We start from the raw sequence: 21833 nt of genomic DNA, 5'->3' as shown, positions 1-21833 counted from the left end.
CGCTTAACTAGAAATAAAACAGTTCAGTTCTCAAGCTGGATTTAATTTAATTTGAGTTTCAATTCGGAAACTCTTTCAAATCTAAGCTCTTATATAAATTAGTGATTCTTAATGAAAAGACTTTTACTTGCTCCATTTAAAAAAATTCCTAAAAATGTTTAAATCCAATTATTTGGGAGAGTTTTTTTTTATTTGTTTGCTTTATTCATATCGGTATATATATATATTTATATATTTTTTTTATTAATATTTTTTTATTTTTAATCGTCGCATTAACTAAATTAAAGGAGACAAAATTACAATATTTGTTTAAGACACTGGCTTTTAAATATGTATCCATGTATGTATGTGTATAACAGGTCGGCTCTCGAAATAAACTTTTGCACGTAGCAAAATGTCGTATGGAACTTTTGGCGTTTAACAATCTTCGCTTCTTCTTCTTCGTCTTCTTCATTTCTGCATTTAACATTTCAATTGGCACATTTATTCTTGATTTCTTTTCAATACTAATATTATGATTTCTTAAATAAAATATAAGTATACAAAATATATATATTCATATATTCTCATATCTGATTACTTTCTTGATTGTATGTGAATATATATATACGTATATATATATATAAAAATATATATATGCGTATACATGTCAACGATCTGTGTGGTCAGCGTTTGCATGGCAATTTTTTCAGGTATTGTAGCGAACAAATTTCAATCGAAGCCCAAACGAATAAGCGACTATATTCCTCTCTTCCTCTATCTCCTCCTCTGATTATATAGATATCTGTAGTTATTACATAAGTACTCAGCTCTTAACTATAAGTATCATTCGGGTTCCTTAACTCCCTCCCTCCGGCCTCCCACCTCCTGCTTACTGCTCCCTCTTTATCCATATGTATGTATGTATGTATGTGGGTAGGTACACATGTATATTTTAAGCTTTGGTCTAGTTATCGTTTAATATTTCAAATGTTCACATTATTCGACAAATTATCATTAAATAAAAAGTTCGTTTTTATTATTATTATTATTAATATTATTATTATTCCCTTAGCGTAGCGCTCGGCTATATCGAAACATCCTCACTAGATCCTCATTTACCCTCATTATATGTACATTCTTCATGTGTGTTTGCGTGTGTGTGTTTCATTTTTGCTATTTGCTGTTTCAGGTAATTTCAGGATACTACGCCATACTCCCCACACTCCATATGGCTTCTCAGTGTTAACTATCCGTACATACAACAAACAAATAAATATTACATGCTAAGTTTTGGGCGGTTTTCAACCGATCATCGTAGTTAATTTCATCTTAACATATAATTAAACTAAGCTATTGCTCCTCCTCCTCCTTCTACTCCTCCTACTGCTGTTCCTGCTTTTTCTATAGTTGGCACAAATGTTTTTTTTTTTTTAGTGAATTATGCCTATGCTCGATTGAATTTAGTTTAACATTAACATTGAACCCCACGATCGGGGCCTGTGAGGCGCATTAGCATTTGCATATTTAATTAGAATACTTGGGTATTTTCTTTCATTTCTTTCTATTCTTTTGCATTCGCATTTTTTATGTATAAGCTGCTACTGCCAGTGGGCCGGGTTCAAGGCACAGCACAAGCAAAACATCTAACTTCAAATACGTATGTACAGTTGCCACGGCCCTGTTTTCCGCATATACTGATCGTTCGCTTAGAGTCGCAGCAGTGATATACTAAGTCCGGCTAGCATCGCAATGGGCAGCAATTGCTTCGTGCACGCCGCATTCGTCTTTGAGCTGGTTCCGACTCCAAAGCCCGCACGTACCAGATCCTCCGGCGGCACTGCGCCGTCATCGATTTCTGTGGATTCTGTGTGGGACAAAGATCGATATTATTTAGAATAGATGATATATATCTCTCATGGATTACCCTCTTGTTCCTTGATCAGTATGTCGTGCTCAGGCGAGAAGTGGGACCAGCCCGCCGTATTCTTGGTCTTGATGCGCGCATGCCACAGACCGGGCGTCAGTTCCATCTGGTGCGTGATCTTCCAGATGCCATTGTCCTTGTCGTGACGCTGTGTGTGTATGATGGAGACGGTGCTCCACGTATACGACTGCAAGTGGATGTGATTAATGAGGAAGCTATAGAAACTACATGCAGACTAGGGCTAATAATATCCTTATCAGACTTCCTTTAGTCAGTTGAGGCATGCATAGACGAATTATTTATCATTATTGAAAATCAATTTCACATAGTCTCATAGAAGACCAAATTGCGTATGCTCCATGAAACTTTGCGAAATTGATAGAGTTTTCATATATTTCATTTAAGTGTAGCCATAGATCTCTAAAAGCTGAAGACCCACCATGGAGAGCTTGTAGTCCAGCATGGCCTCGGACAGGGGCTGCAGACTGCGGACGAGCCAGTGCATGGTGACCTCGTTGCCATTGATGGAGCTGTTCTCGAACTGGGGCGTCTCGGGGCTGTAGCTCAGCTGGATGCGCACCTCGTTGGAGCCGATGGCATTCTCGACATGGCACAGATACTCGCCCAGATCGCTGGCCTCCACGTGCTTGATGATGAGCGTGGTGCGATTGTGCTCCTTGTGCAGCGAGTTCTTAATCGAGTACTTCTCGGACAGGGACAGCGTCTTGCCGTCCTTGATGAAGAAGCTGATGGCAATGGGACTGGCGCGATAGTCGCAGTAGAGCTCCGCGGTGTCGCCCTCGATGGTGTTGACGTGATGGCGATGCGTGGACACCTTGGGGCTGTACTGCACATCGACGGTGACCATGCCGTGTGGAGGATCGGCGCTGCCATCGTCGCCGAGGCACTGATAGACGCCGGCGTTCTCCTCGTCCACATTGTCCAGCACGACGACGCCCTCGGCTGTCTCCTTCTCCGAGGTGTGCAGTCGCTGGCCCTGCAGAGACAGAGTGGGAGAGTGGGGAAGAGAGAAAAAGAGAGAGAGTTTAGCTTGGGGACTGATATAGTTTTCACTGCACTCATTCGTTCATACATTGAAGGACCACTTAATGTCCGTCTTGGTGGGCAGGAACGTTTGGCAGACGAGCCTGTGGTGGTCGCCTTGCTTGAACGTCTGCGATCGATCCGTGACATCGCGACCGTCGCAGAGGATCGACAGCTTGGCGCCCACACTCAGAGCTGTGTGCTGCCTCACGCCCTGCGGCAACACCTCGCAGTAGTAGTCGTCCGCATCCTCCCGCGTCACGCCCGCAATGCGCAGCGAGTTGTTCTTCATGACCTCCACCCGATTGTTGATCGCACTCTGCCCGGTGGCCAAGAGCGTGGTGTTCTTGTACCACAGCGCAATGTTCTTGACTGAAAGACAACTCCCATGAGTTACGTAAAACATAGCTGGCATAGCTCACACATACTTTGAAAGTTGCGCGCATCACAGTTGATGGTCACATCGTCGCCCGGCCTGGCCTGAATACTGACGTCAGATTGATCGAAGTAGGGCGGCAGGCTCTGCACATCCTCCACTATCTCAGCCGGCGGCCCCTCTGGACTCGTCGCGTCGTCATCGCCATCGTAGTCGTAATCGTCGTCCTGGTACTCCGGCACAGTGCTGTCCTCCTCGCCAATCGGTGACGCACGGCAGAGCTCTGAAAGCAAAGGCGAGAACGAGAGCGAAAGTCAGTTTAAGAGGGAGACCAACCAACAGCGAGTCAGCTTTGTATGTAGGTGAGTCGTGAGTCATGTTCGAGTTGTTAACTCTCGAGTGTACAACATATTTACATTACTTGTTGACATGGGGTGGCTCTTAATTGGAATTGATAAAACTCACACCCCATCTCACGGTACTGAGAACCAAGAACCAAGAACCAACAACAAGTTCGGGTCATATGATCTACAGCTCTACAGAGGAAATCGACTTGCGAAAACGGCGACAAACAGAGCGGAACCAATCGCTGAGCAAATAACACCTACAGAGATATCTATAGTTGGCCAGGAAGTGCAGGTATTACGCTATAAGCTCATTCGTGACTTGGTCACGAATAACCTCGACTCTAGATGACTTTTATTTCCTGTCTTGGCTGTAAATATTTCATACATTTGTCATACAATATTGCTTAATACTGCCAATTGCTGCCCATTTATCTAATATAATTAATCCTAGCCACATGTATCCTTTGCCTTTTCCATTCATACTAATTATTCCCGCTCATCTTAAGTAATTAATTTCCTTTAAGCATGTCTCATTCTTGATGATTAATGCTCTTAGTTTTATTGACTCTATGACGCTGACGACATTCTCTCGGAGACAACAAATTACTCACTGAGATGAGTTCGTCTAGAAAGAGTTGCGTTGAACAGGTTGAGGCTCTTTATTTAATGAATTAACATGAATTTTAGAGTTCATTAAAATGCTAATAAAATTGCGAAGTAATGAAATTGACGATAAATAAATAAATAAATATTTATATGTCTAAATAAATAAATGAATATATGAATTAACAACTTTACAACCAAATAACCCAATAGAAACTTAATGAAGAAAATATGTACAAAGAATAAAATCAATAATGAAAAAAAAGTTAGTTAATTAATTAATATATATATACAAAATATATATATAGCAAAAACATTTTAAAAAATAATAATTAAGAAATCTAAAAATCAATATGTATGTATATAAGAAAATAAAATAATGCATATATGCAAATAAATAAATTAATAACTGAATTAAGAACTACACAAATAAATAACACAATAATTATATGAAACTTAATAAATTCAAAGAATACAAAAATAACTAAAAATTGATTAATCAATCAAACAAATAAAAAATTATTATAAATATTACATATTAAAAAAAAAAAAACATATATAAAATGGTTTAATTTATTAAACATAAAAAAATTTAATTTTAATTAAAATAATAATAAAATTATAATAAAATTAATTTATAAAATTATTATTTATAGAATAAATATTTCTTTTTTCAATTCTAAATTTAGTATATAATAAATTATATAATATAAAAATAAATAAATACATGAATTAATATGAAATGTTCAGTTAGCTAGCAGCGCCAGAAACTTTATTAATAATTATAAGTAAATTAAGCTTATGAAAAATGCCTAAAGAAGAGCAGCAGCAGCAGACATTGTTGAATATACATAGTTTGTTGTTTTTGTTTTTTTTTTTCACAAGTACTAAACTTGAGTCTAGTATCATTTCTAACACATTTAACCCATTTGAAGCATTTAGCTCCTATTCCCTAGTCCGTTTACAACTCTCTAAATTAGCACAATTTCTATAACGACAAAGCGAATTGAGTTTTGTTCGTCCATCCGTCTGTCAGTATATATACTTAAAAATAAATTATATATAGTTTTCCTAATGGCACACATAGATAAAAATGTTTTCAACTTCCATAAAATCGATAAATATCTACAATAAGTAATCTCACTCACTCAAGCATATAGAAATCTATAAAAGACCCCAATCCATTGAGCATATATGTATATCTAAACATTTATTATTTAGCTGCAAGTGAAACTCATTTTGAATTTGCTAACTTGGCTGTAAATAAATAATTTAGCTTTTATCTGCATAGCTTAGCTGTAACTTTGGCAGTAAATAATTAATTTAGTTAATAAAGCCTGATTGCACAGACATCAAGAGGCGAAATTGAATTTGATTGGCTCCCAACTCAATTGTCTACAATAGAGAAGTTGGCCATAAGCAAAGTTAATGTTGGTTTCTGAATTACCTGCACGTTGTGAGAGACGCTCGAAATATGCAAATCGAATGACGAATTTATCGCTGCAATTCAGAAATCGCCATTAGCGCTAGCTATAGACCATTGTCAGGCCGCATATATGGGCATGGCCATAGTACGAGTGACATCTAACGGCAATTCCGATCTCACGACTCATGGCCCACGCCAATGAGTCATGGGCATAGCGTCATCCGTCGAGTCTAATTTGGCTATGGAATGAAGCGATGCGTCTGCAAGGTAAAGGGATTACGCAAGCCGAGGTTATCAGAGCTCGATATATAAACAGTTGCCAATTGATAGCGATAGGCAGTTATCTTATCCAAAACCCACACAAAGATAGACAGACAAATTTAAGCTAGACGGCGGGAGAATGAGAGAGAAAGAGAGGGGGAGAGAAGGGGAGTGAGCGCCTGTGGCCAAGACCTTTAACTGAGATTGTGAAATTTCGTTGCCTGAGTCAAGGCCAAAAGCGTCTCAGCCCAGTTGGCACTCCATGCCCAGGCTGCAGTCAATTGGCTCTTGCGTAAGTGGGTCACCGCGAGGGGCGACCCTGACGTTTGCCACATGCGTCAGCTGCCTCTGCCGCTGCCGCTGCCGCTGTTTCTCTCTTTTGGGGCGCATTGTCCTTGGATCGATGTCAGAGCCAGCCATTCAGCCACTCAACAGTCTGCCATATGCCGCCCCATGCTGTCAGCTGCAATTCCAATGCTCAGCAAGGCGACAGGACGTCGCGGCGCCAGCCCCTGCTCCTGCTCCTGCTCCTGCTCCAGCCACTGAATGTGGTCCACCCTGCCCGAATGCTGTAATAGCTTTGCCCTTTGGCAATAACTTGTGCGAGCTCACGCATTTGGGTCTAGACACGCTCCGCTCCGGTCCTGGCGTCACTCAATTGCCATTTACAGTCTCGATTGCTCTTGAATTCCTTGCACTCAACTGTGTCAAGGGATGCAATTCGTCATGCCAAGCTCTGGGCGTCTTATCAGCGCCCAAGTATAATATCTTTTATGACCTTGTAAATATAATTGTCTGAGCTTTTTATAATGCGTGCGCAGCACACGCACTGTTTTCCCTTCACAAATATGTGAGCAGCTCGAGCATTTGAGCCACATTTGGCTTATTTATGGCTTTCATTACGATAAACATGCTTTGGCCCAAGATAATATCTAATGGCCCACCTGCCCGTGGCTCCAGCCAAACATGGTACAATTTTGACATTTGCCCATAAATAGTTGATGCATCAGACATAAATTTGGAGTTCTCTCGCAGATGCGAATACCTCAGATGCGATTAGATGGCACCTACATATATATATATATATATATATACATATATATATATATATATATATACACAATATAAAGACGGCGTCTGTGGGACATATCAGTAAGGTCGGTTCGCAGAGATAAGATGAGGGGCAGGCACGGCATTCAATTCATTCAATTTAGTTCAAGATGATGCTCGATGGACACGTATTAAATGTGAGTGCGTGTTTTTGTTATTATTTCATTATCAACGTGGATGATGGGAGCAGTAGTGGTGCAGCGGTGCAATCGATATGTTATTTCGTGGCCTACATATGTATGTTGGTCACACACACACACACACACACACACACGCACATACACACATATATACATGTATTTCTATATGCATGTTTACACAGATTCCATTCGGTTATGGGGTCAGATCGTAAACAAATAAAACGCCATGTCTGTTGTCTCAATGAAATATGCTTATAAATAAATATGAACTGCTTCGCTCGATGCTTGCCAATTCCATCGACAAATTTGGATCTGTCTGTCTGTTGTATGGATAAACCGAATACATATCGCAGTATATACATACATATAGAGACAGTTTATGACAGTCGGCTGCTGGGGTCATAAAAGTGTCGCGGGCCACAGACGGGTTAATCGCGCTTCGTAACGGGAGCATGTCCGGCGCGTGTCAGACCAAATATTTTGCTAACAATTATATGCCACATATACATATAGATAATCGAGAGACGATTCTTAAGCTGAGATCTATAAATGATTGTCAGCGCTTATTGGAGCAGAACAAAAACCCAACTGAAAATCAATTATAATCTTTTCACTGTTTAGCTGTTGCTGAAGCGTGAAGAAGCCTATGCGATAGTCGTGGCAATTTTCGTGCTCGTGTCACGCGCCCTGCTCTAGGCTGCATGCGACTTAGTGCCAAAGGCGTAAATTGTATGCCTCATGTATTTGTCCATGTACATAATGCGATTCCACGAATTTGCATAACGTCGGAATTTAAACAAAACAAAATGAAATAAAAAAGAAAAGAAAACGAAATTAAATTGAAATCAATTGATTTGGCGGTGGCAAAGGCAATACGGCAATGGGCAACATTTCTATATATCCATATGACTATATGCATACATATATATAGATAGATATGATGTATACATGTGTTTCTACGTAAACCCCTGACAGTGAACTGGGAAATGTGATTTGCACACGGATCAGGAAAAGGCGTGGCTTCTGTTTGATCAAATGCCGGCAATCGAATCAAAATGAGTCAAAATGAATAATTTTGCATGCGCGCATGGAATTTTCATAAATATTCGAGAAATCAATTGCAGACCAAAGCTGGCAATCAATATGTATTTAATTGAAGCAGTTTTATGCTTCAAGCATTTCAAATGCTAAAAATATATAATATTCTATATACATATATATATTTTTTTTTAAATTTTATTACTAATATAATCGATCAGCTAATAATTTTTGCCTCTAAATATATTATATATCCCATTTCAGATTTAATTCGAAAATTTTATTATTGCTTGCAATATAAGCTGACAAACCTTATCAGGAATATTCCTAAATAAAAATACATGATTTTATTATGCACATTCCTTAATTATATGCATAGAATATTAAAATCACTTTTCTAGGAAATGCAAAATTTCTTAGAAATGATTTCAATATAAGACCTGAATTCTTAGTCTGACATAATTATTTTGATAATAATATAGAAAATCTTTTAATATTTTAAGAAATTGGAGTTTTTTGAGCGATGAAGTAATCAAGTAGAAAAGTTTTACTTGCAAGCTAAAAACAATGTGCACCAAAATATAAGTTCAACTTTCTTACAGCTCCCTGGAGAGATGTGCAATACGAATTTTTATGATAAATTGCGAAACCCATTGAGCAATTTAATAGCTATGATTTTTTTTGCAGTTTGGGCCTTTACTCTGTCTTATTTATTATATTGTATTTATTGAGGCATGCAAATTTAAATGAGACTGAGCACTAACTTCTTATCGAATTTTGTAATGGACCCAAAATTCAATGAATATTAAGATTGAGATTAATATATATTTATTTATTTAAGGTATACACCTTAATTTTTATTTATTAATTTTTTTTTTTGTATTTTATTTTATTATTATTATTTCAGTTTTTATATATATTTTGTATATTGTATTTTATATTATAAATATTTTTATATTTTTATACATATATTTTTATAAATGTATATTGAAATATATATAAAAAAAAAGAATAAATAAAATAATTTGTTACAAAAATGGACTATTTAACATTAACTGACTTTATAAATTAAATTTTCCGTATAATTTTATGTTGCAAGTATTTTACGTATTTTTTTTATATTGTACATATCCTAGTATATGCAGAGATACCCTAGATTACAGATACTATAGATAACGGCAGTCTAAACACAGATAACACAGATAGAGATATTCTAGGGACAGCTGCCCTACAATCAGTCACCCTATATACAAATACTACCACGATTACAGTCTCTGCAAATTGTAAATGCACAATCGAGAAAATTACTTAATGCTTGCGCAATTTATAAATGTTGTAATCATCATGAGTTAACAAAACATAATTTTCGTACAGCTGTCTATTAAATCAACATCCATCAAATTCTTTCAAATTTTTTATGCAACAACTAAATTTCCAAATATTTACAGAGCCAACCATAAATATGCTTTGAACTTGCATAGAAAATGAGACTATTTTGATATATTGGGGTGTATCTACATACATATGTATGTATGTACATACACATGTATGAGTTCGGGTGTGCAAAGTTTTTTTTAGCTGGAAATCATTTATATAGTAGGAAACGCTGTGTATATATGCTTGGGGTTGTCAGATTTCGACATGCCTTATGCCTTATGCCTTCTGGCTTCTAGCTTCTGCCTTATCGCATGCCTAAAATTGGAAAAACGCACATTTAATTAAAAATTTTGTTCATTCTTGGTGGGCCGTTTGGCCAAATGGCAACCAATGGGTTGGGGCCCGGCCCCACAGCGTGTGTAACCGCGGAAACCAGAGAACTGGATGAAAGCAGAGATCGTCTGAGTAGAGAGAGGGGTAGAGCGAGGAGGGGAAAAGTGGGCGTTCGTTGTCTTCGCATCCATTGCCAGGCACTGGCTGCGTGTCTGGCATTAGCAAATATCTGACATCAAAACTGGCAGCAAATATTTGCTCTTCTACAAGCAGAGTAAATGACTAAATAATAATGCCAAGCGCTCGCACTTTACCGTTATCAATGTTTTATGAAACTCAACTTTCAACTAGATAAGCGTTCGACGATAAGATATGCTGCTTCGCATTTCATTTAGCGGCTTAGCTTTGGTATATTCAGGTAAAACCCACGTGCTGTACACACACACACACACACACACACACACACACACTCACACTCACTCACATTCACGCTGCTATAAATTAATCAGAATTATATATACGCATTGCTCATTGCTATTAATATGGCAACCGCAATGCTGGTAATTCATAATTTTAACGCACACGTAAAGCCCATTGACAACGCCTCGAGCTGAGCAACATCTGAAATACCTGTGTAAATTAATCAATGTAAAATATTTTACTTATATTTTATGACCATAAACAGTTAGCGAAACTTTCCCCAAAAGTATTCAGATGTCATAGGCTAATCGTTAATAAATTCTAATGCAATTAGCTTTAGGTTTGTTAAATTTACTAAAAAAATAACAAGTCTAACATTTCCCTTAATAAAATCAATTTCTATTAGCTTTAAGCTCAAGCCAATATCTAGTTAAGTTTAGTTAAAGTTTTTCCTATATCGAATTTTTTTTTTAGAATTTATTACTTAACAAATCACACTTTATATGCCCTATAAATCCATCTATTTAAGGGGCGTTACACGCACGACGTTCTCTAGGGTTTAAGTGTTAATTAAATACATCCAATTCATATCTTTGGTACATATCGTTCGACATGCCAATGCCGTAGAGACTTACCGCCATAAAATTGTCCAATTAGCAGACAAATGAGTAACATCCACGTCGTAGCTCCTCTCATTGTTATCACTTTCAGCTTTTTTTGTGTTTTACTTTTGTTTTTCTGTTCTCTGTTTTACTGTTTTGGCAGCTCACGCACTATTAAAATTTGTATTTGCTTTCGAGTTTGGTGCGCTATCGGAGGTAGATTGTTAACTGCAATTAATATGTTTGTTGGAAGTCGATTTAATTAATTTGCCACTAAATTGCTACAACAATCAATTGTCGGCCCAATCGGGCGCCGCAAAGCCAACGAAATTCTTCTATTTGTTTTCGTATGCGTATCGCGTCGTGTTCACCGGAAACTCAAAAATTGGCCAAAGCCAAAATCAAAGAAAAACGCGCGCGCGCGCGCAAATATTGCAGTCGAAATCGGACGAGAAAAAAGAAAAATACCAGAATGAAGAATGAAAAAATAAAACGATAACAAAAACAAAAACCTTAACCTATAGTCCGAGTTGCTTAAGCTGGAATTCGCAGCTGTGCGCTAGAAATCGCAGCTTCCAGTGGAAGCTGATTGACAGCTGAACGGTAAACATGGCTTTTAATATTCGCCTTGACGATTATGCAAGCGCTGCAGAGCGGCGCAGCGGCGAGATATTATGATCTCAGTGCGAAAATTAGAATTCGCTCTGCTCACTAATTCGCCGCAGCGCCTGACTGCCTGTGTGCCTCTCTCGCGCTCTTAATCCCTCTCTCCGTCTCTCCTGTGGCACGCTCAATGCCAAACCGCTGCAAAAGTGGGTCGTGTCGGGTCGATGTGGTGTTTGGGCTGGGCGTGGCAGGGGGGTATGCCAAGTTGAAAAGCATGCAAATATGTATGCATATAAATAAATTAATGTGCAAATGCGAAAAGCTCAAAAACGAAAAATAACAAGGAAAAAACCCGATTGTGAGCATAACGAAGCCTCGACACCCTTTCCAACAGCAGAAACACTTCAAAATAAACAAAGCTAATTGACAAATAATTGCAATATTAGTCATAATATTTGATACTAATCAATCTGAGTAATTATTTATTTTGTGCAGCATTATAATTTCCTGATTGTATCTCATCTGCACTGACAATGCCAATGGATTCTCTCTGTTAGCGTATGCTGATGCAAACATCCAAATAAACAGTTGAATATACAGACACAAACACACACATATATATGCAGCAGCATGTTTGCATATGGTATACGTATATATAAATATAGATATACTATATATGTATGTATTTGCAACACTTCGCAATCAGCTTTTAGTTTGTTGCATTTGCTAAAAGCAGCTAACGAATACCAAATATTCATTTTTCTATTCACATATTTACCCTTCGCATAGGCGAACAATTGGCGGATGAGTATTATCTATCGACTAACACCATACGAACGTTAGCTTCGAGTTCCTATGAGTGCTATTTGCTTAAGTGCTTTTTTCTTATATTCAGGGAAAAATTTGAAAGTATTGAGAGGCTTACTATTTGGAATCTTAACAAAACTAAAATGGTTTCAACCATGGAAAATTCATTTCGAGCGCTTGCCCTGCCCATCATGTGATACACAATCTGCAGTTAGAAAGTACGGTTATCAAGAATGACTCTTTTCATTTATTTTTATCAATGGTGAACGTGCAGTCAGTCTTCAGGCAGTTGGACTTTCGATTCTTGCGAGGGTCGATAAGTGCATATGACATTTTAAATGTAACCGAATGGAAAAACTCAAGGAAAATCAATATACTTTTAAGCCCTTTTTGATATGCTACTGAATAATGTTTTAGATCTTGAACCAGGCATCATAAATTGTATGATAAATCAAAATTGTGTTTTTAATTTGAAGCAACTTTTAGTTTAATTTATATTTTAATTATGGCAAGCTAAAATTTTGTCTTAAAAATAAACAAGTCTTGAATTGAAGGCACGTAAGACAAATGGGAAAAACTTTGGCATTCGCAAAGCTTTGGCACTCAGAATGTCTAACTCAAGTACTCGCAGAGCAGCTCTCGCTCCCTCGCTCCTTCACTCACTTACTCAATCACTCATTCACTCACATGCTCTCTCTCTCTCTCTCTCTCTCTGTCGTACTTCTGCGTCTTAAGGCGAGGCCTTACCAATCTTGCTTGCTTGTCTTGTTTTTGGTCTTTTTGGCGTTTGTTTATTTACATTGCGCTCCAAGTTTACACACACACACACACACACAGCAGCAGCATAGATGCACTTGTATGCGTGTGTGCGTCTGTGTACGTTTGTGTAGCAGCTGCAGCTGTGCTCCGTTTGCTATTACAACGATTTTTTGGAATGGGAATCAAAACTGAAAACGGGAAACTGAAAACAGAAATGCGCGCCTTGCAAATGGAATTGAAAACTTTTCGTACTGTAAATAAAAGCAATCGATGTTTTCTGTTCGCTTTTTGTACTCCTTTACTCCATCTCCATCTCTTTCCCCCATCTGTGGCAGCTGCTCCTGGTGCCCTACAGCAGCCGCCATTCCCCTTTCCATTCGCCCATATTCCAATTTCCATTTCCTTTCTCGAACAACTTTCGGTGCCGTCATTTCGCTTTCGTTTGCCTCTCGCCGCATTCGGCTGGGTTTGCCGGCAAACAGCGGCGACAGACGACATCGGCTGCAGCGGCTGCAGCGACTGCATCGAGTATTTTTTACATTTTTCACATATTTATAGAATGCGCGGCCAATGCATTTGCATTCGCATTTGTATTTGCATATTGCACAAGCCTGAGCTCGACGTGTTGTTGATTTTGTTTTCGCCATTGTTGTGGTTGTTTTTGTGTTGATAATTGCGAGTGCCAAAATGCATTGGGGACCACAATTCGAATGCGCTTTGGCAATGCCGCAATTGCTTTAAGGCTTTCAGTGGCAACATTTTTTGTCATTATGAATCACAGCGTCCATGGAGTAGCTCTTTGACTTTGGGGCAGCTGCAACCAGGGCCAGGTAAAGAATGGATAAAGTGAAGTGCCTGTGCCTATGCCTGTGCCATTTACAGCAAGAGAAACAGGTTTTGCGTTCGCCTGCGACTGGTCGTTGAGATGCGAGCAACGCGAGCAGTGGCAAGAGAGTGAGAGAATTGGAGAGATGAAGAAGGCGCAACAAACACAAACACAAACACAAACAACGACAACAACAACAAATATTCGGCTAAAGCGTTACAAAAGGCAACCAACTGGCAGCGACGACATATTGTACGAGCAATTTTGATTTACGACCAGGTAATGCCCGTGCACAGATGCTCTTCCAGTTGGTAGCACTTGCACTTGCAACGCTTTCGCTCAACTTCGTGACGAACTCGTGCCCCTTTTTGTCTTCGTTTGATTTGGTTTAATTTGTTTCAGATATCTGGCGTAAAAAAGCTCTGGCCCTGGCCCACGTTAAATACGACTATAAACACACACACCACACATACATGTATATGAGTGTGTGTGTGTGTACGCGCACAAAACAAATTGAAGTTTTCAAGTACTTAATGGTAGTATTGATAGGAGTAAATAGTATTTTCAGCTGTGCGCTACGCGCTCTTTGCGTACCCGTCGCGATGCTTTTCGAGCGAGAACTGACAGACATTTACTTTTCAGCGCGTGCTTGGATGCCGTTTTGGGAGCCACAAGCAAGCTGGTACAAGTGGAATGGAACGGCTCTCTCATAACACTCTGCCTGATTGGGGCTGCTTGTGGCTGCTGTTGTTGTCGCTGCCGCTGGGGCAGGTAAACAAAAATTTTATCTTTTCCGCGTTCCTCGTATGGCGCCAAATATATCTGAGCGAGAGAGATAATCGAACTGAGTGAGCGTGGGTCCAGAGAAGATGCTGACAATGTCAGTGTCAACTGTTGTTGGTTTTGCACTGATTGGAACCCTACACTCAATAAATACCCTCTAGCTGAGCATGAGGGAATATTCACAGCATTACACATATGCAACACTTTGGAGCTCATGGCGGATACTTTGTTTATTAATAATACTTGAGAGTTCAGGCCTAAACAAATAAATTAAATTAGTATATATGACTAGGTATTTGTTTTCGTGTACGTTCCTATCTTATTTTTGTTTATAAAAATTATGGCTACAATATGAGCTGGCATCACTTTTTAATTTTGCCTTATCACATTGTTATAAATGCAGTCATAACGCAAGATTTAGTCATCACTCTTTGTGACTAAATAAAATGTAGTATACGTTTTTATTCATCAGATGACTTCACTGCAAATTTAAAGTGAAATTATTCGATTGATTAATAATTTACTTATTGGGACACTTTTTTATCACTACATAAAAAGATATTTTTAAATACGTTAAATAAGTTTTAAAGGAATAAATAAAATGGTAATAAAAATTGTTAATATGTAATTGATAATATTGATAATATGGATACATTACAAAAATCAAAAGCTCGTTATTCGAAGGCCGTTATTGGCCATATTTAAATAAACGATACTTTTCTTTGCCCATTGCAATCTTCAGTATATCGATATATTGAGAATTGGCAAAAATTTGCAACACTGTCAATTTTGCAACATTTTCAGCACTGAACTAACACTGCGCGATTCTTTGTTTACATCTTGAATCATGGAAGTGCCTTTAAGCGAGTTCAGCTCGCTGGATCTGGAACGTGAATTGTACGCTCGAGCAAAAAATACGGATGGATTGAAGCAGGAGCGCTTTGGCCGCCTGTTGGCTGCCCGGCAGCAAGACAGCCAGTCGTCGATCCGACAAAGAAGATCGTCCATTGCAAAGTTTGGAGCTCGCGTGCAAATGGACGACTTTGCAGAAATAAAAATGTTCGATCCGACAGAGTTTGAGTTCTTGTCCAATAAAGTTCGATGGCGACTCGATCGTGTACGACGAACAGAGGATGGCGAAGGACTGGAATACTTCCATCCAGATGTACTCAGTCGCATCGACCGCAACAAGACGTACATGCTGAATATGGATGAGTTTCTGGTGCGACAAGAGCCATACATTCATAAGGTGAGCTCAATGAGCTAATGTCGATTGCAAATATATAAAAGACTCTATTTTGTACAGATCTTTGTTATTTTCATATCTCGGACTTGTGGGCAGGAGCATAAGCTGTGCTATGCAAGAAGTCTGGCCAAACTGCGCAGCTGGGATGAACAGACGGAGGAGTTTGAATGGCCCGTGAGCTAAACATAAACTGCTCAAGCATACTTTATTTAATTGTACTTTATTTAATCGTAATTAGCTCATCACGACTGAGAACATAACCAGCTTGAGTGCGGATAATGCTGAGCTGCAGACGACAGTAAGTTCACGTTTGTTTAATTAATTACCTTAACAACATATTCTTCTTCAGCTCATTACAACAGAGAACATTGCCAAAGCGCTGAGCTACGTATTGGGAACAGTTAAGGACAATAATCTAGAAAACATTGTAGCCATTGCCTGTGATACGAATCGGCTCGGTGTGCCAGCCATAACGATGCTGCTGGAGGCCAGTGGCCATGTGATGCCACCGACGCTCTACGACATTTATGATCTGCAGAGCACCTTGCAGAACATGTTCTGCTCCGCCTGTGTGCGGATCCTGATGCGTGTGGAGCACGAGATATACACGAAGACCACGTACGGGGATCAGCTGTGCAGGCTGTGCTCTGGCAATAGAACCAAGAATATGAATGCCGTTCTGCTGCTGATGGAGTATGTGAATAAGTTGCCCCAGATCCTAAATACAATGTGGAGCTTCGAGGAGCATCTGGACAAGCCGATTTCCCTAATTGGCCTGAACAACAGATTGTTGAAGATTTACGGCTCGCACATCAAACGAGAGCTGCCGCCTATAACATTCGAAGACTGTGCCGCGGGCTCGGGACTTTTGCAATTGATCGTCTTTGATGCCCTGTGGTGCATCTCAACCGAAGCTGAACCTGAAGAGATAAATCTGGAAATCATAGTCTATCCGCCACACAGCCAGGAATGAGCTGTTTAAGAATAAGTTAGATATATTTATTATTTATTTTATTGGAACCATGGAATTCTGTACAGTTATATTTTGATATACTTAATTTATGTGTAGAGCATAGCGAGACAAATCTGTATAAATATCGTTAGATATAGCAGTTCACTGCAGCCAGAACCTGCGGCCGCATTATGCACCATGCTGGCTGTAAAGACCTGTGATCTCTGCGTAATCTCGTTCTCAAAGCTCTCCTCGGTTGCATCGTACTGCAGCTCCGATTCCGTTGAATAGTTGGGCAGCTCAACTTAAATTAGAATAAGAATTATATTAGAATATACATATATAATACTATAGTGATAAGGCAGTAACTACCTTCGCCGCCCGTTGCAAATCGCACCGTCTTGCTGTTGTCGCTCCAGCCAAAGCTATTCCGCGCCAGCACTGAGACCTCGTACAGACTGGCCGGCTGCAGCCCATGCAAGGTGTACGAGGTTATGTAAATGGGACCTATATGGAGACTATGCCAATAAAATGATGACTAGATATATCAGATTAGGCTTACCAATGGTCATTTGTGCTGGAATCGTCAGTTCGGTCCAGTTTGTGCGAATGGGCCTTGTTACATTTGCTGTTGGAAGGAAACGAAGGCTATAAATAGACTGAAAGAACTAATGGGAATTTCACTTACCCGATGGAATCTGTCGAAACTTGAGCTTGAATTCCATAATGGGCAACAAGCTCTCCGTCTGCCAGACCAGCACATGCGACGTGGAGCTCTGCGTGCCGGGATTGATTTTGAAGACGCAGGGCATGGGTCGTCCGGTCAGCTCGACCGTGGTGCTCTTGAAGCCAATCGAGTTGGTTGCACGGCACTCGTACTGGCCCATGTCGGCGTCGCGCACCTTCTTGATGATTAGCACGTGCTTGACCAGACTCACGTAGTTGTCCAGGGCATGGCTGCTGGATGACAGCTCCGTCTCGTGGCTGCTGATGTGGGAGCCAGTTTGAATGGGCACGCCGTAGTGGAACCACTGCAGCTTTGCCACAGGCGCCGCCTCCACAATGCACTCCAGCTGTGCCCGATCGCCGACCTTGGTATAGACCACAGGCTGTGGCAGCGTCAGCTCCGGAGCAACTGGAAGTAGATGAATGGCTCTTACTAATGCTTCTCTCTCTCTCGTGTTTCGCCTTATGGCAACACCTACACAAGACCCGCAGCTGCACGCCCGCCACCGCCGGCTGACCCACTCCGTTGGCGGCCAGGCACTCGATCAGCCCCGACATCGCCCTCGACTTGATCTCAAAGATGTGACTCTGCCGGTTGCCCGTGTTGCTGTACTGGTCCAGGGTGTTGCCATTCAGCCGCCAGCTGATCGCCGGCTGCGGCACACCGTTGGCCAAGCACACCACCTCAAAGGTGGTGCCAATGGGCAGCTCCAGCACTCCGCTTGGCTCCATGGCAACGCTGGGCTCGTACTGCACCTCGATCGCATGCGCCTGGACGGCATGATTGCTGTTCGACATGATCTCGCAGTAGTAGTTGCCCGTGTCCTCCGACTTCAAGTTTGACACCTGCAAACTGCCATTGGACCAGAGCACAATCCGTTCCGGTGGCGGAATCTCCGGGTGACGTGAGTCAACCAACGGCACATCGTCCCTGTGCCAGCGCACATAGTGAAAGGGCGCTATAGGAGAAAGTGTTTCGTATTAATATAATTAAATGTATATTCTCAAAATACAATATAAATAACATATTTTTTTTCTTTTCTCTCTCTTTCTGGAGTAAGAGTATTTTTGTTCCATATGTATTTCGGCTTATGCATTCGCACTCTTCTAAGGTATATTTGTAACCTAAACTGACCTGGGTTATGTCAGCCTCAACATTAGATTCGGCATATTAAAAACCTTGGGAAAATCTTGTTCTTGTTTGGTAATTTCAATTCATCTGATCCATCATGATATACCTTATATGATAATATTTTATATTATATCATATTATTTTATATTCTATTATTGTCTTTTCAGATTTAAATGCGCCTTGGTTGTATTGAAAATATTGTAATTCATTTATATTTTCATTTATCAAATGAGCGCTACATTTAATATTATATCATTTTCATTTACTAAACATAAATAGGTCATTTTGTTCTTAGATGCCTGCAGATCATATTCTGAACGCAATCAGTCTTCATGAAACCCAATTTCAGTTCGTTAAAACTTCTAAGCTTATCGGATCAGTACCGCCATTTTCATTTATTTATAAAAATTACTTTTAAATGTCTTTAGTTATTAAATATAAATATAAACATATAGCCTCCTATATATATTTTTTTTTTCTGCAATCATTTCTAAACTGACATTTTCTATATGAAACCATCCGAGGAATTTGTAAACAACTTTTCAAGAACATCTGAAGTAAATTGCAAAATTAATCAAATCCCGTTTTGTTTGTCTATTATAGAAAAAAGAGATGTAGAAAATGCATTGTGATGAACGAATTTCCTTTGCCGTCTTTTGTGAATTCATTCACAATGCTTAAGAAACTCAATTTAGACAGCGACAAATTAAATGTTATTGTTGTCGCCAATTGCCTGCACAAAGGAGCACTTTCAAGGCCCATTATATTGGCTAACTAATACGTATAATTATGCTATATATATATTTCTGATTGATTATTATTATTATTTTTATTAAATTGGCTTACTATCCAAATAGCAGGGCAATAGCACAGTTTCGTTCTCGTAGCTTTTGATGGTAGTTGGAACACTTTTAAATTTCTGATTATTCTCAAGATCATTGTTGAAGTTGAGCTCGCACTGGCCGCGGAGGGGCAGCAGCAGCAGCATCAACATCATCGTCATCATCTTGATGGGAACACACATGTTGCACACACTGAGCTGAGATTTGTAATTGAGTTAGACGTAGCGATTTCAAATCTCTCAACGGTTAATCGAAGCGAATTCCACTTGGGCGCGTGTCACGAGATTTACTGTTCCGATGCGTTGGAAATCCCGAGCTCAACTGAACGCTTGAGCAACCGATGGGAGTCTGACGAACACTTGCGCCTGGCTTTAGCAATGACGACAGAGGCTGAGGCAGCGGCAGCGACAGAGGCAGCGACAGAGGCAGCGACAGTGACAGTGACAGAGGCGACGATGAAGACAGCTCAGAAAGTCACTTGCTCTTTCTTTTTGGGATGCCGGCTGATTAGCTGTCTTCCAATGTTCAGCAACGCATTGTGTGCCAGTTTGGAGCTCGTTTAACAGTACATAAATATACATATAAAGTAGCATATACATATAGCGTGTGTATATATATGTACATACATATATAGCATATAAAATATCTATAGAATGCAACGGAGCGTTCTGCACGCCCTCGCCAAAGCATGTCCATTTGCATGTGCCATGCATCGCTAGTTTGTTCAGCATTCTGAATCGGATTTTGATTCTGTTTCAGATGCTGCTGCTGATCTATTACGTTTGCCGCTTGAAAGAACGTGCTCCTGTTGCATATTATGAGATAAAATGTCATTGTGCCGCGATATACATACATATATACATACATACATACATATGCATAGATGTAGTCGCCGCCGGCCACATCCACATTGTCATCGGATCAGACACACACATTCATACTCTCATTCACATTCACAGTTCGGCACTTAAGCCCCCTCGAGAAGCTCCCCCTCGTTAGAACTGTGAACCAAATGCAAAGATTTCAATTATAATAACAAACTTTTACCGGAAGTGCAGCCATAAAAATACATTCATTTACGAACGTATCTATAGCACGGTTGCATCATAGTAAATAAATCTCTGAAACGCCAAGCAACCCCATTAGATCTTCAGAAGATTGTGTTATCTCAGTTAAACAGAACTTTTAATGTATATAGAACTTTTAATTTAAATACTTATCTATGATTATGTTTATGTTTTTAAGATTTTAGGATGACTAAATAAAGCACATTTAAAAAGAAACTGAAAGTTAATAACTATGTATATATGTATATTATATATATATATAGTTTTATTTATTTCTTTTATTCAATTTATTTATTAATAAATACCATTATATATTTTTTATTGTTATTATTATTTTTTATTTTATTATTTTATTTAATTTTCATATAGTTTATCCACACTTAAAACTAAAATAAATATTAAAAATTATTAAATATATTTATTATATTATATTCATTATTTATGTGTGTATATAAAATTTAAGAAAGGAAATATACATATATTATTTTATTTATATTTATTTCTTATAACATTGAGCTGGTTAAAATATCATTAAAAATATTACAATGCTTAAAAAAAGAAGAGTGTTTAATATTATAAAATGTCTAACACCAGAAAATGTGTAACTATTAAATATATTTATAAATAGATATAAATATACAATCAATAATAAAGATCTCCATGATTTTAGGGAGACGAAGAGACCAGTCACACTCGATTAATAATGCTGATTCATTATATCGAGGAAATTTGCCGCTACCTATTTGCAACACCAGCCTACTCCAGCGTATTCCACATGCCTAGAGTATAATACGATAAGACTTGGCCAAATTTCAATTATGGTTTATGTTGGTTGGAGTAAATAAACAAAATTGTAAAATATTTGAGAGCGATTCCTGCTGATTATTAAGTAAATATTTTCATAAAGATTCCACACTCTATGTATCTCCCAGATTGGTGGTGTCCATTCAGGCCACATAGATACACATACATAGGCACATGTACATGCACATGATGATGACTCTCGATACGAGTCGAGCGTGACCTTTAACAACTTGATGTAGCTCAGTCGAACTCCACGCGAAACATCTGAAATGCGATCGCGTTCAATTAAAAGACAATTTG

At 39.1% G+C, this 21833-nt stretch overlaps 3 protein-coding genes across 7 annotated transcripts; 1 reads left to right on the top strand and 2 right to left on the bottom strand.

The window, feature by feature from the left end:
* Window positions 1–155: 155 nt before the first annotated feature.
* Window positions 156–14728, bottom strand: LOC108616806 (basigin). Of its 5 annotated transcripts, none has more exons than XM_089472392.1 (7): window positions 14576–14728; window positions 11017–11211; window positions 3379–3609; window positions 3000–3322; window positions 2346–2903; window positions 1907–2093; window positions 156–1846 (listed from the first exon to the last, which is right to left on the bottom strand). In XM_089472392.1, the coding sequence occupies exons 2-7, from the start codon at window positions 11075–11077 to the stop codon at window positions 1689–1691; spliced, it is 1518 nt and encodes a 505-aa protein (XP_089328518.1). In that variant the 5' UTR covers window positions 11078–11211; window positions 14576–14728; the 3' UTR covers window positions 156–1688. The 5 variants fall into 5 exon arrangements, with proteins under 5 accessions (XP_089328518.1, XP_089328521.1, XP_017867728.1 ...); XM_089472395.1 differs by having other exon boundaries at window positions 11017–11190; window positions 14576–14712; XM_018012239.2 differs by having other exon boundaries at window positions 11017–11190; window positions 14512–14643.
* Window positions 14729–15556: 828 nt separating this feature from the next.
* LOC108616809 (uncharacterized) lies at window positions 15557–17509 on the top strand. The gene is made up of 4 exons (XM_018012243.2): window positions 15557–16013; window positions 16071–16184; window positions 16249–16308; window positions 16360–17509. The coding sequence occupies exons 1-4, from the start codon at window positions 15612–15614 to the stop codon at window positions 16981–16983; spliced, it is 1200 nt and encodes a 399-aa protein (XP_017867732.1). The 5' UTR covers window positions 15557–15611; the 3' UTR covers window positions 16984–17509.
* wrapper (immunoglobulin domain-containing protein wrapper) lies at window positions 17007–20023 on the bottom strand. Its single transcript, XM_018012242.2, has 6 exons — window positions 19667–20023; window positions 18168–18647; window positions 17651–18097; window positions 17525–17590; window positions 17335–17469; window positions 17007–17266 (listed from the first exon to the last, which is right to left on the bottom strand). Exons 1-6 carry the CDS (start codon window positions 19842–19844, stop codon window positions 17070–17072), a joined length of 1503 nt encoding a protein of 500 aa, XP_017867731.1. The 5' UTR covers window positions 19845–20023; the 3' UTR covers window positions 17007–17069.
* Window positions 20024–21833: the final 1810 nt, after the last annotated feature.

The sequence above is a fragment of the Drosophila arizonae genome, chromosome 5 (genome assembly GCF_054131065.1).
Source record: "Drosophila arizonae isolate 15081-1271.41 chromosome 5, UAZ_ARI_1.0, whole genome shotgun sequence".
Classification (NCBI taxonomy): Eukaryota; Metazoa; Arthropoda; class Insecta; order Diptera; family Drosophilidae; genus Drosophila; species Drosophila arizonae.
This window is presented reverse-complemented; position numbering and strand designations above follow the sequence as displayed.

Excerpts from the sequence above, each read along its gene's own strand:
- LOC108616809 (XM_018012243.2), top strand. The coding sequence starts at position 15,612 with ATGGAAGTGCCTTTAAGCGAGTTCAGCTCGCTGGATCTGGAACGTGAA. Across the intron at positions 16,185-16,248 it reads CGGAGGAGTTTGAATGGCCC|CTCATCACGACTGAGAACAT; the intron begins GTGAGCTAAACA and ends AATCGTAATTAG. Across the intron at positions 16,309-16,359 it reads ATGCTGAGCTGCAGACGACA|CTCATTACAACAGAGAACAT; the intron begins GTAAGTTCACGT and ends ATTCTTCTTCAG.
- LOC108616806 (XM_089472392.1), bottom strand. The coding sequence starts at position 11,077 with ATGAGAGGAGCTACGACGTGGATGTTACTCATTTGTCTGCTAATTGGA. Across the intron at positions 3,323-3,378 it reads TGATGCGCGCAACTTTCAAA|TCAAGAACATTGCGCTGTGG; the intron begins GTATGTGTGAGC and ends GTTGTCTTTCAG. Across the intron at positions 2,094-2,345 it reads TGGACTACAAGCTCTCCATG|TCGTATACGTGGAGCACCGT; the intron begins GTGGGTCTTCAG and ends ATCCACTTGCAG.
- wrapper (XM_018012242.2), bottom strand. The coding sequence starts at position 19,844 with ATGTGTGTTCCCATCAAGATGATGACGATGATGTTGATGCTGCTGCTG. Across the intron at positions 17,470-17,524 it reads TCCAGCACAAATGACCATTG|GTCCCATTTACATAACCTCG; the intron begins GTAAGCCTAATC and ends GTCTCCATATAG. Across the intron at positions 17,267-17,334 it reads ATTTGCAACGGGCGGCGAAG|TTGAGCTGCCCAACTATTCA; the intron begins GTAGTTACTGCC and ends TTCTAATTTAAG.